General features: G+C 49.3%; 2 protein-coding genes across 2 annotated transcripts in view; one reads left to right on the forward strand and one right to left on the reverse strand.

Annotated features, from left to right (window-relative positions):
- Positions 1-3,221: 3,221 nt before the first annotated feature.
- The window catches only part of LOC131215509 (neurotrophin 1), a 17,578-nt gene continuing 6,833 nt past the window's right edge, over positions 3,222-13,966 (forward strand). The window contains exon 1 of the mRNA XM_058209900.1: positions 3,222-3,740. Coding sequence (XP_058065883.1) covers positions 3,222-3,740 — 519 coding nt within the window. The remainder of the gene's footprint in view (positions 3,741-13,966) is intronic.
- LOC131211933 (trypsin alpha-3-like) lies at positions 7,839-8,681 on the reverse strand. The gene has a single exon (XM_058205624.1). It carries the CDS (start codon positions 8,679-8,681, stop codon positions 7,839-7,841), a length of 843 nt encoding a protein of 280 aa, XP_058061607.1.

Consider the following 13,966-nt stretch of genomic DNA (forward strand, 5'->3'; position numbering starts at 1 on the left):
AGGTGGCCACAGAAGACGGGGCGATGTCTGGGCTCGAATCGGTGGGACGAACCAAAGGTGAAGGTGAAGGAGAACAACAATGGAATAGGCCCCCCCTGGGGGCCGAAGATGACCAGCGCGCCGTGCCTCGATCGACGGATCGGGAAGGAAATATATGTCAATTACGGTTAGCTCTGGTAGAGCTTAGAGGGCTCTCTAGAGGGGACGGTATCGAGTAGTCTTGTCTCCGTTTTTTTAATAATTTCCTGGCGAGAAGTTTCACCAGATTCTGATTTAATTTCTCAACAGCGCCATTCGGGGCTGCATTTTCTATTCCCCAAACGCTCACGTCATTTCTGGCAATAAACAACCCCTGCAACTGTGCGCATCAAGTGTAACAACCGAAAGACAGTCAACAATTGAACAGTGGGAAACGAATTGATGGGTAGTGCGTCGCCGGCACACCGCCAATGTTTACAACGGAAAGTCGACCCGAGCGCGGCGGGTTCGTGTCTTGCCGCAGCGCTCAAGTCTTGCGTTTCGCGTTCGGTGCAACTTAGTTTTCGAACGAATTACTTTTGCGAGCATCAGCCAGGAGGACAGGAGAAACCGATGTGAACCGTTCGGGACTGCCGAAGCTGACACGGCACGGAGCGGTTCACCTGCCCGGCCGCTGCAGTGGTTAGCATTTTTTCAAGTTCATTGCACTGCCCGCACCACGTTTATTGCTCACTGCGGTGCTGCTGGCTGTGCGTGCAGGGTGGCTGTGAGGTGGTTTACGACGCGGGCAGGACGCAAGGGGGCAAAAACACTTGCCAACACCGCACACGGGGGGCATGAACCGTTGGCACGAACCGGGGGGCGATTTTTCTTCTCACTTCCAGCGTGCGGTGAAGCGTGGGCACCGCGGCCATCGCCAGGCATTTGTCGCGGTCTTTGCTAGATTCGAACAGTCCGGGCGTCGGAAGCGATGGAAGAAGCCATCGTTAATGGACGTCAACATACTAAAATCCATACCGGTAACGGTAGTTTCCAATATTCGCCCACAGGCCCCGTGGGGATTACGGGTCGGGTTGGCGACTTTTTTTTTGCTCATAAAGTATTCATCTAAACGATAGAGCAAAACTGGGCGCAGCGTTTATTTTCCACAAATGACTTAACTGTTCTGCATTTCTATGCAAAAGACACATCAGTTGGCGACATTAGAAGTTTCGTTTAATAGTTCAATAGGGTAGATTAGGGTATTGACAATTGCTCTCTTCGATTTTGTGTTGGGTTTTGTCTCACTTTGCAATCATTGTGGCATGCAGTCCTTTAGTCCATTCAAATATTTTTAGGTCAGATAGACCTTCTTCGAGCTTACGAAAGGTTGAACTAGGGAAGGTTCTTTTGCATTTGCTATCACCGTCGAAACACCCTTCAATTTAAACCTCCGGTTTGAGATTTAAGTTTTGGTTTTTCATTCCATTTTGACTGTTTGTCGAATTGTTCCTTTCTGATGTGCCCACAGCAACATTGTCCATAATATTGTCTAGAAAACTTACAACAAGATTATCTTCTATAAAGATTATTAATATTATTTGATTTCAGTGTGCTACTTTTAATAAGAAATTGGAAATTTCCATTTCCTCCCAATTCAATTTATCCAGAAGACTTTTTCCAAACATTTGGTAAAACATCTTTACGTTCATGTTATCACTTTCCAGGCATTAAGTCCTTTAAAGTAAAACTATTCAAAGCGGACTTTTCTGTGATAGGCAACCACCACAGGATTCGATACGATCTGTTGTAATGCAAAACACTCTGGCGATCTGCAAACCCCATCCATGCCTGAATTTTGGCAAGTCGATTTCGAAAGTACCACCGAGTAACGGGACAAACTTGCGCTCACTCTGACCTGACCTGCGCATCGGTCAGGATAAGCCACCCTGCCGTCCGTCACGTCACGGTGACATAAATCCAGTGGACCGTGGCGGCCCGCGGGAATCCACAAGTACGTGGCGCAGTTCCGTATGTCTTGCCACGTAACACGTGCGCGATGCACGGCACGGTACGATGCGCTCCAGCGCCGGGCACGATTCAAAATTCAGAACCGAACCACAACGGAATTACCCAACTACGAATCCCGTGGGCCGTGGCCACGGCGGGCTGGCTGGCTGGCTGGCTGGCTGGATGTTGGGGACTACTGCAGGAAGTTGGGCCCAGCACGTTCGCCAGCGCTCCGGCCGCTGCTCTCCATTTCAAACCCACCACCCTGAAGCGCTGAAGGCAGGTGGCAGAGTCTGCATAATTTTCGTTTCGCCCCCTGGCGGGTCCATTTGGGCGCGTTGGCGATCGCCCAATCGTCGACTTCCTGAAAACGTGCGCAACGTGACCCACGGAAATCGAATGGCGGAAGCGGGTGCGTTTTGTAATGGGCGCACCGGGCACTGGAAACGTGGGAGACTTCGACGCTTTTCCTGGGTCCACCCCGATAAGAGCGTCGGTTTAGTCCACTTCCGGCTTAGCGTCGGGATTAGCAACTCGATCCTCGATCGAACAAGCAATGCCAAACTGGACGAATAAATCGTTTCGCCCAACTTTCCAGTAAGTTTCCGATTTCCCATCCCGAGAAAACGAACGATTCGAAAGCGCCTGCTCGAGCGACCACATGTCACCCGGTTGGGGACTTTTCCCCCACGACGTGCGTAAGGAAGTGAACTGGGTGGGCAAATTATTTTCTCGACCATCACGGGGCCCGTCGCCCGCGGGGAGGCAAATGGAACCACCGCAAGATAAACAACCTGCTGATGAGGCGACAGAAGTTGGACTCCGTGGCCCGGGTCTGGAGGATAATTTATTGAACCCAAAGTGGGTCCACTTGTTTTTTTTACTTTCTACTCCAGTTCGTTTCGCAAACCAAAAGCGGATCCGGAGTCCATCCAGGGCACTTCCGACTTCGTTAATTTAGAGCCGTCGTCTGATGGATGGATTCGGGAGGGCCATAAATTTGATTAGACACCAGTAAAAGAAATCGCCTCTATTGTTTGCTTCGTATCAACAGCTTTTACCTCGTGAGCTGCGACCGGGTGACAAGTGTTAATGAACGATAACCAGTGTCGCTCAAGACGTGCGCCAATCAACCATGGAGTCGGTGCTCTAAACAATCCGTGAAACCGTGAATCGTGCGTCTCCCCACAAGAACTGACCAATTAGAGCGTACCGAAGCGTGTCGAAGTGACTGCCGCAGAGAAGCGTACGCCATGCGATCGCGAGTGAAGTGGGCCTTCGTGGCCATCCTGTGGGCCACACTTGGGTTGCGGGGTGCTCTGGCGGCCTCCGATTCCGGGCTGCCCGATTTCGAGCTGGACGATGGCAAGGACGACGCGGACGATTACTACTACGTCAACGATGGTAGCGATCAGCAGATGCAGCCGTCGCACAAGATGATCAGTTACGCGAAACCTCCACCGACGCAGGAGGTCCAGGAAGTGGCGGGCGAGGAGGAACTAGAACCGTTCCTGATGGAGGACGACGATACGAGCTTCGAGCTGATGGACGATGTCGAGTTCGTCGAGCAGGGCGGCTCGGACTTTCAGCGGAAGGCAGAACGCATGAAGCACATCATGCTGAAGGCGTTCGCCAATCGGGAGTTCCAGCGAAAGTTCGCCGAGGTGCTGCCACTGCTGAAGGTGATGTCCCGGACGCAAAAGTCCACCCTGGCGGCCCTCATCTCGGCGCAGGTGAACTCGCGTGAAGGCCACACACTGTCGCTGGAGCAGGTGAGTTTTTGGAGGATACCCTTCCCAAGCCCAAGTCTTAAGTGTTCTTAGATTTCGGTTGGAACTGTGATCTAATCTCAGTAACGAGTTTTCTCAATCGATTGTAATGTCCACTTTCTAATATTGAGGCCAAAACGTGGCGTGGCGTGGTATCGAAATGTCCGCTTTATCTGGATTTTGATGGTGGTTAACGTCGATAACGGTACTACCAGGCTGTTCAAAAAGTTCGTATAATCGATAAGAAAAACATAATTTTATGGTTTGAATTATGCTTTATTATGCAGTATGCTCTCCCTGGACATCAATAAACTTGTTCCAAGGATTCACCAATTTATGAATTTCACCCCTGAAGTGAGAAACTGGAAGGGCTTCAAAATACGCTTCCACAGCTGTTATGACGTTACCGTTTGATAAAAAACGCTTTCAACACTGATTTTTTAGGTCTGAAAATAGATGTAAGTCGCTAGGGACCAAATGTGATGAATACATTGGATGCTCCAACAATTCGAATTTTAATTCATGGATTTCGGCCATTTTCAAAATATTCTTATGACAGGGACATTGCCCTGATGGTTAAATCTCCAGCAGTGATTCAATTATTTTCCAATACAACATCCTCTGAAGGCCTCTGTCTTCTGTGTCTTGATTGAAGGCTAGTACGATCAAATTTAAACTCACAAATCCCCTTTTAATGTACTAATTGAAGACGAAGAGTTCTTATCAACATTCGTTTATAAATTTCCTTTGATTTTAACCCTAAAAAAAAGTTCAACCTCCTCACGATACTCGATTCCTAAAAAATCCATCCCATAAAAATCCTGGGACACGTCGATACTAATTGGCTTATAAAAAAATGAAATGACCTATTGAAACGACACTTCACATACGTTCACATGAAGAGTGCACTACAACTCCATTGAGCTTGGATCCATAACCGTCAAACTGAGGGATCCGGAATGGTTTTTATTAAATCTGTCGTGGAAACCATTTTTGCTCCCAATTTAACACTGCCACCGATACCGTTTTCAATGATATTAGCTTGGGTAACCTCAAACGAGCATCTAAAATGGTTTCAACTGAACCATATAGTTCTCTTATTCGATATAATAACACTGCCTGTTCACTACCAAGTACTTGGTTGTAAAGCTCTTTCGCCTCATTGAGTTTACTTTCAAGTATACTTTTTCTATATTTCCCAATTGGATTTTTTCTCAAATTTGTGAGATACATTAAGGACTACAAACCTATTTTCTATTGCTAATCGAGCGTCCTCCATTCACTCGTAAAAAATATTCATTTTCTTCGTGATGCGTCATGATGCCCTTTGGTGTTGACAGTACGAGGTATCCGCCGATAGCTGATACCATGCAGATTGCTGCTTTCTTTAACTCCTTGCTTTTCAACGTCACTGACACTCCGAGCTCGAACGCTCGAATTAGCATATTTCTTTTGCTCCGCTACTGTATTATTGTTTTTTAGCACGTTCACCAATTGCTGAGCGCAGAGTTTTTGTGTATTAATAATAATGGGTACACGAATTACTTTGGAGGCTTATAACCTCTTAACTGTTATTTTTAGGGCTTCCATTATAGTTGATTCATGTGTTCACATGTGTGTTGTGACTTGTGCGTCGCCACTTATGTCCGCATTCTTCGTATTGGTTTGACCCATTTTCACTAGTGTATGTGCTGGCTAACTTTTGGCTAACGCACCTTTGCTGTCTTTATCACTTTTGCAGTGTTCATGCCACTGATGCAGCTTTTCTTTGCGAGCTGCAACTGTCCTGTCATGGTCGCCATATAATGTTCGTCGCCTGAAGTGAATGAGAAGTGATTCAGAAGAGGAGGAAGTTCTTTCTAGTCAGTAACCAGGCTAGGGTGAGCCGAAAGGCTAATACCAGCTACGACTGAAATGAACAGAGTCTTCGAGTTCCAGGTCTGAATTCAATGGGGGAATGAATTCCCATTCTGAATGAATGGGGTACATGTGCCTATTTTTATCTATGTGTACATTGGTGCACATGTATGCCACATTACCAACATAACAACAGAAAACTCTGTTTTCGAGTCTACGAACTTATTGAACAGCCTAGTACATTAAGGAGCTTAAATGAGAAATTTGAAGCATTCTGTAGTCCGTTCGGGCTGCGTTCCACGTGCCGGACTGATGACGAAGCTAACGGACACCAGAGAACGAACTTGATCCCCTGAATGGGTCAATGAGTAAACACGGCCCTCACGACCGGACTTGCGCTGAATTATGATGTATCGATTTGTGACCACAAACGGGGCTAATATCCGGGAGAAGGCAGTTTCGGTGCCCGCAAACCTTGCGGTTTATCGAACGGGGGATTAACGATAAGATATGTGGCCTTAAAAGCGCATTAAAGGCGCACCGGATATCGACCAGCGGGTCCGGTGCTACTCGAGTAGCTGGCTCCAGTCCAGTCAGTGTCAGTGGGCGCTAGCAAAACGCCACAGAATGTTGAAGTTCTTCACCGGTCTAGCGGTGGTGCTGGTCTCCTGGACCACCGTATGCTGGGCCCAATCCACGCCGGTGGATGCGGCATGGGGAGAGTTTCCCTCGGTGGTGGTGGTGAAAACTCCCGCCCTGAACAGTTACTGCCTCGGAACGATCATCAACCCGAACCATGTGCTGACCTCGGGCTCGTGTGTGATGGAGTACGGGGAACGATCGGAATTGACGCGCGTCTATCCGCCACGCCTGGTGCGAGTGTTTGGAGGTGACATTATCATGGTCCCGGTCGCCAACACCCGGCAGACTCGGGTAGCCCAACACATTTTCGTGCACGAAAACTTCCGCCCAGTGTCGGGCGAAAACGATCTGGCCGTGATCCGGGTAAGCCCACAGAAAGGGGATTCTTGCGTCCTTCTGACTGTCGCCTCTGACCTTTCTGACCTTAGCTCAACGAACCGTTCGTCCTGCCGAGTAATGCGCTCGAGGTGGCCGAGATGAGAATGCGCATCGTGCAGGACACCTACTTTTGCTACTGGGTCACCTGGACATCCCCAGTCGGCGTGGCGCAGAGTGTGCCACGTCTGCAGAAGGTTTCCAGTGCCGTTTTCAATCGGGACACCTGCAACGAAGTGCAGCGCGTCGGTGCCTGGGAGATTCTGGTGCGCGAGGAACACATCTGCACCACGTGGCAGAACCCCACCGCGGGGCTGTTGAACTCGGGCGATCCCCTGTTCTGCGCGGGAGAGCTGACCGCTGTCAATGCCCTCGACTGGGTAGTGACGGCCGGGCAGGTCTCTACGCAGTACTTGATCGGCACGCAGGTCCGCTTCGCCAGCCACTGGATACAGAACCAGCTGAACCGGACGCAGCCCATGCCCGACGGTTGGAACCCACACGTAGCTTAAAGACCTGAGGGTGCCTCTAGCCATTAGTTTCAATCATCTGTCCAATAAAGTCATCGCTCAATACTCGACTGTAGTTTGAAATTGTGAAATTGACACTGAATACGAATGTCAGGCACGTACATCATTATTCATCGATGCGACATTCACGATGATACGGTGACGGGTTATCAGCAGTTCGTCATCGGCAGGAACGCGATAGATAAAACGGGAAGTAATCTCGAGCCCCCTACCCTTGATAGCTTAAGTTTATCGATCGGGATCTGGTGATAAGCTCACCTGTGTGGTGTCGATACCTCAGCTTATCCATTTGTCGTGTCTTCAAAGTTGGGCCTCAGAAACTAAGAGACTGGGTCCAATCCATCTAGGGTTCGGATTTTGAACTACCAATTACTTGACTTTTAAACTGTCAAATTTCAATCGGGAAATTGAGTTAATAACAAGGTTGAAGTTTATGAAATGGGACGCTAAAAGCTTTGCAGAAAATTGGGAAATATTACAAACTTATTTCCAAAGTGGTGAGCCTTCATTGGCCCACATTTCTTCGAAAAGGAAGAAGGAGCCGCCGTGCCGAGAAAAGTCGGCTGATGGAAAACCTGGACGACATTTGGGTTCACTCCATTTCCACTCACGGGTGACCGTGGAACAATAGAAACGATCACATAGACTAGCAGGACAACCAACAACGGATGCTTTTATTTCACTGTTTCGTCCGATCTCACAACGGTTGCGGTGGAACCCAGCCGGCCGGTGGGTTGTCGGTGCGCGTGAACTGCGACTGGATCCACTGGGTGTACTGGCGCACGTCGATGTAAACACCGGGCTGGTTGGCCACTCCGCAGCCGAGCCCGAACGCGAGGACCCCGGTCAGCTGGCCGTTGCAGTACAGCCCACCGCCCATGTTGCCCAGACAGACCGAGTTGGCGGTGGCTGCCAGTGCCCCGGCACAGATCATCGTCCCCTGGACGCGGTTGTTGTGGACGTTGGCCGCATTGCACGAGGCCGTCGCAAGGGTCGGCTGCGGGATCCAGTACTGTGCCGTCCTGACGGCGGCCGTCGGCTGGTTCGCCGTGGCACCCCAGCCCGCGAACTGGCACGGCGTGTTGTCCGGCAGGAGCCGCGTGTTCAGGAGCGCCGGCTCGATCGTGTTGTGGAACTCGGGGAACATCTCGGAGACGCGCAGGACCGCGATGTTGTTGTTGTCCGTCAGCCGATTATAGTTCGGGTGGACGTAGCTCCGCATAACGCTACGCACCACGCGCCGCACCGACATCGGCACGATGTTGACGTCGCCCGCGATGATGCGCAGCCAGAACGGATTGATCATGGCGAAGGTGGTCGGATTCATGACGCAGGAGGCCGCCGTCAGCACGTGCTGGCGGTTCAGCACCGTCGCCATGCAGTTCTGCGCGATGAACGGCGTCTCGAGGATAACGGCCGACCCGAACTGCCCCGGAACGGCCACGGTTCCCCCGGTGACCCGGGGGCTGCGCTCATCGCCGAACCCACTGCCGGCGAGGGCCACCACCAGCAGGCAGGACACTAGAATCGGCTTCTGCATTACTGAAAACCTTCTTTTCCACTAAAACCTTCCGCACCTGGCGAGTGCTGGACGACTACTGACGGGGTTCACCGCCGATTTTTACGCCTTAAGCGAGGGTCCTAGAGGGTGCGCCAATCGGCCGGATCGGTTTATCTTATCGCCGGGCCGGGCCGGACCTGTACCTTAGCGACCGAGACGATCGCTCCGGTCAGTGTTTCCGTAGCGTCCGTTGACAGTGCATCGAACTATGAAGGGAGTGGCGTACATTCTGTTGGCTCTCGGTAAGATGGAACACGGCGAACTACGAACGGGAACTGAACTGAGTGTCCTCCACAGCCATCGCTGGCCATGCGGCGGCCGGCTACCGACTGCAGGACGAGGAGGATGAGTACGAACCGTTTGTGCCGTTCATTGCCGGCGGAACGAATGCCGTGCTGGGTCAGTTCGCGTCGGTCGTGGCCGTGGGTCTGCCGGCTCCCCCGACCAACGCGTTCTGTGGTGGGGTGATCCTCAACGAGAACCACGTCCTGACGGCGGCCATTTGCGTGCTGACGCCCCAGCACACTCTGCTCCAGAACACCGCCGTTACCATCCTGTCCGGGGCGTTGCAGCTCAACTTTGCCGCGGTCCGGATCGCGATCAGCGCCATGTACGTGCATCCGCAGTACAATCCGTACACGTTCGAGAACAACTTGGCGGTGCTGCGGACCAGCACCAACTTCTTCTTCCCGGTCGTGCCGGTGCCCAGTCTCGATGTGGCCACCATCTACGAGGAGGTCATGTTCGACGGTCAGGCCTGCCAGGTGGTGGGTTGGGCTAACGGGACGGCCACCCCGGTTCAGCAGTTCATCAACACGCCCATCCTGAACCGGGACACGTGCAATACGCTGGCGGTAAATTTGGGACGCGTCCAGGACTCGATGGTGTGCGCTGGAACGACCGGAACCGGACCGGGTGTCTGCGCCAGCAACCAGGGCACGGGTCTGTTCTGCGAGGGAAGGCTGGCCGGTATCCTGGTGACGGGGCTCGGCTGTGGCCAGGCCAACAATCCGGGTATCTACGCCCAGCTGCGCTACTACCTGCCCTGGATCCGGGAGCAGTTCACGCGGCAAGATATTCCCCTTGCGGGCACTTCGCCGATTCCTGCGCTGTAGCTCCGGAAGTCAATAAACCAAGCGAAGAATCGCCTCTTTTGGCCCGACTAACTTGAGTTCCTCAATGAAAATTTCTTGAACTGAAAAATATTGCCTGAAAAAGGCCATAAATAAGAAATATTGCCAGAATACCTATCGAAACCGAATGCTTATTAATCAACAATGTCTGCAAACTCATAGCCAAATGCACTTCAATATTAATCTGAGAATCTGCCGATCGAGAGTCTGGAAGATCAATTTGAAATATTTGTATGAGCAGCTAGTATCCTAAACAATCGCTTAATTCCGACAAACATTCAGTCAGACCCGCCACAAGACCAGAAGACATCAGGCTTCAAATAAATATCCGGTTGTCAGGCCTAGGCCATCAACTTCTGAGTTTGTTCAAAGCATCACCCCCGGTGGATACGATGCGCCATTGAAAAAGAAAGATCTGGATAAGCTACAACGGATAAGAAGGTAAATCTCCAGTCGGTTTGCGAAAAACAGGGATTCGATTCAAGCGTTGGAACTCGATAGAGAAATAGCCTCGGAACACGTAACATAACTTCTCGACACATTTATTCATCCAAATCCGATTCCAATTCCGATCTAAAGCTGTCCCGGCGACCAGCCGAAAGGACGGCCCTCGGTCTGGTTGAACTGCTGCTCGATCCACCGGTTGTAGAACCGGACCTGCGTGAAGACGGGCGGATTGTTGGCCACTCCGCAGTTGATGCCGAAGCTCAGGATGCCAACGAGCGCCCGGTTGCAGTACAGCCCGGTTCCGGCGTTCCCATTGCAAGGCGCCGCTCCGGTCGATGCGACCAAGTTGCCGGCACACAGCATGCTTTCCTGAACGCGACCCGCGTGCATGGTCGCCTGGTTGCAGTTGTCACGGTCGTTCACCACCACCGGTATGAAGCGCTGCAGCACGTTGACCGGTGCGGTGACGGCGGCGGCCGCCGCTCCCCACCCGGCAAACTGACAGGTCTCCCCGTTCGGTACGATGCGCTGAGTCCGATTGGCCACGTTCAGTGTGTTCGAGGGCAGATCGTATGGCCGGTCGACACGCAGCACCGCCACATCGTTCTCGAGCGTCAGGACGTTGAACTGGGGATGCGGGAAGATTGCGACCACTTTGCGGGTCTGCCGGTGGCGGCTTACCGGAGCGAGCGCGATATCACCGGCCACAATCGTGATCCAATAAGGATCGATCAAGCGCCGGTTGGCGCCAAACACACACTGGGCCGACGTCAGGACATGCTCGCGATCGACGATGTTACCACCGCAGTGCAACTGGAACGTCGTGTTGATCGACACAGCCGACGGGAACTGGCCCCAGGGCGAGTTGGTTCCGCCGATCAACCGTGGGGCCCAATCATCAGCTCCACGGTCCGCTCGGACCACCGCTAGTTGGGGAAGTAAACAGAATCCATTGGTCGCCACATTACATTACAACTCATTGAAGGCGCGTCAGCTTACCGAACGTCAAACAAAGTGCAAACACTAGCCACTGCATCGCTTCCGGGCGTCAGATCGATACTGAACGTTCCGGACCACCGGTGACCTCTATCGGAGCGACTCTTGCGCATCCTTATCAGGCGGCGAGCAGCTTCTTGAGTGATGGATTCGATTCGATACCCTGATCGCCTGATCCCGATACCGACCGGACGGACGGTGGACTAAAGACGGAAGCGGATTACCCTGGCCGGTCCTTATCGTCGGTGGGTTCCGAAAGGCACTGTCGCTGCGAAATTGCGAAACCACCACCTTGTTTTTACCCAACCAGCAGCACGAGCAGTTTCGAGTTTTTTTTTTTCGCACTGATTTCGGGTGATTGCGAAATCGGAAGCCTCTAGGACGATAAGATAGTTGGTCTGGCGTCCCGGCACCTGACAATGTTATCTCTCTCTCGGGTGATAAGCGGGCGGGCCGCTTGATTTGGGTTCCCGGTTGAGTGATTTACAGCCGAGCATCAATTTATGCAATCGACCACAAATTACCAAGCGACCCGGCCGGATGACGGATGTGGCGTCGATTTTCATTAAGCAAACAATTGGTTGCAGTCGTATAAATTCTGCGAAAGAGTTGAGATAAGCTTAAGTGCCATATGTTTTCCTTTTCCAGTCCAGTCAGCAAGGTGGTGCAATGTTTTATTGCCACCTCACGAAGCTCAGGCGACCAACCTGCAATACGTCATGAGAGGAAGTTGGAAGGCAATCTGTCAATTAGTTTGACTCCGATGGCTCATTTTGTGGCGATTTTCTTGGCGGTAACGAGATAAGATCGAATGGTTGCTTAAGCCTTGCGTCGTTTCAATCTGGATGATGATGAAGAGTTGATCCAAAAGGGAACTGAAACTGGACTTCCAAAAGTGTAGTCAATTAAACGACGTATTCCTATGGCCTTTTCCAATTGCGTAAGTCAAAAATGCCTCTTTAAGGTGTACGGTTCGGATCAATCGAAAAGGGCAGTCCCTCAAGGAAGTATCCTTGGTCCTTCCCTCTATAATATATTCACGTCCGACATTCCAAAAACAAGAGCGTGTGAAGTGGCAATTTATGCTGACGATACAGCCCTTATATCAACAAGCAAGGTAACCAAAACAGCGATTAAGAACCTAGAAAAAATCGTCAACTCCTATAAAAGTTATTACAATAACTGGAAGATAAAAATCAATACATCGAAAGTTCAGGCTATATTTTTCCCATATAAATTCAGCAAACGAGTTGTTCCCCTACCTGGACAAAATATCATTATAGATAATCAAAATATATCATGGTCTCCTCACCTCAGGTACCTGGGGCTACTACTGGACAATAAACTTAACTACCGTCCACACTTAGAAATGTTACATAAAAGACTAGACATACTCATCCAACTGCTATACCCATTAATCAACAGAAAATCAAAACTAAACTTTCCAAATAAACTCCTTATATATAAAACAATTTTCCTCCCTCTTTTAACCTATGCCTCTTCTCTGTGGTCGCATTGCTCCATAACTAACTTCCAATCAATACAAATCAGACTGAATAAAATTCTCAAAATGATCCTCAATTTACACTGGAGAACACCAACAAATCTTGTCCTAAGCCTCGCTGGCACGCATAGACTATCGTTAGAAATTAACAAACTAAAAGAAGGCCTAAGCAATAGATGCAATAATGCAATAATAGATGCCCAACAATACAAGATCTAATTATCTGATGTTTTTAAAGTTGACTAGTTGTAAGATGTTTGTAGTTATTAGTTATTAGTTATAAGTATGATATAATGACTCAATGCCACGTGGCATAACATGTAATCTAAATAGATTTGAATCGAAATATTTTCATTCCAATCATTTTGATTCTTGATAATTATTAAATAGCTGCAATCCCATTGTGGAATATCTCTGTACTCTTATGTAATCAAACATTTATGTATAATAAAGATCCAATTTTGAGTTTAAAAAAAATCGAAAAGGGCAGTCAAGAAGGATCAGAAGAGGACCAACTACTATGGCAACTTACAATATACTGTTGATAAGTATATGAATCTTTGAAAATGGCTTTCTTCAAACAGCACAAAAGAAAATTTGAAGAATAATGTAAAAATTCCGGAAATTTCATTAGAAAATTAATTGGAATTTAATTGTAAAATTATTTACTAGAACCAGTATTGAAAAAAACTCATATTTAAAGAAAATTAAAAAACGTTCAAAAAGTAATTGCAAAGTAAAAAATGCAATAAAATCAGGCATTATTTTTGAATAATTTGACATCGATTTGGAGATTTGGAAACCCAATGTTTAATACTCAACATAAGATTGCAAACTCAACAAGCTATGCTAATACATAGTATCGTAAAAAAATGTTTACTCTCCCAAACAATACTTTTGACCAATACTCTGACATGAACAATAGGTGTAGGTAAATTGTTGTATGAGGGTTAAGCGAAGTGAAGTAGTGTATTTGCACAATAATAACTCAGACGAGCGGCGTAAATCCAAGACATGTTTATTCTTGGTGGTGACGACAACACGACAGTTGGGCCAAAAAAGTTGAGAGAATATCACACTGATAAAGAGAAAAATTCACACATTTTTTTCTCATTTATAAGCGCTTCCCCTAAAAACGGAACTCAAGGAATCGATTCCTCATTTATGCTAATCATTCTGATGCT

The sequence above is a fragment of the Anopheles bellator genome, chromosome 1, assembly GCF_943735745.2.
Source record: "Anopheles bellator chromosome 1, idAnoBellAS_SP24_06.2, whole genome shotgun sequence".
NCBI classification, from domain to species: Eukaryota; Metazoa; Arthropoda; class Insecta; order Diptera; family Culicidae; genus Anopheles; species Anopheles bellator.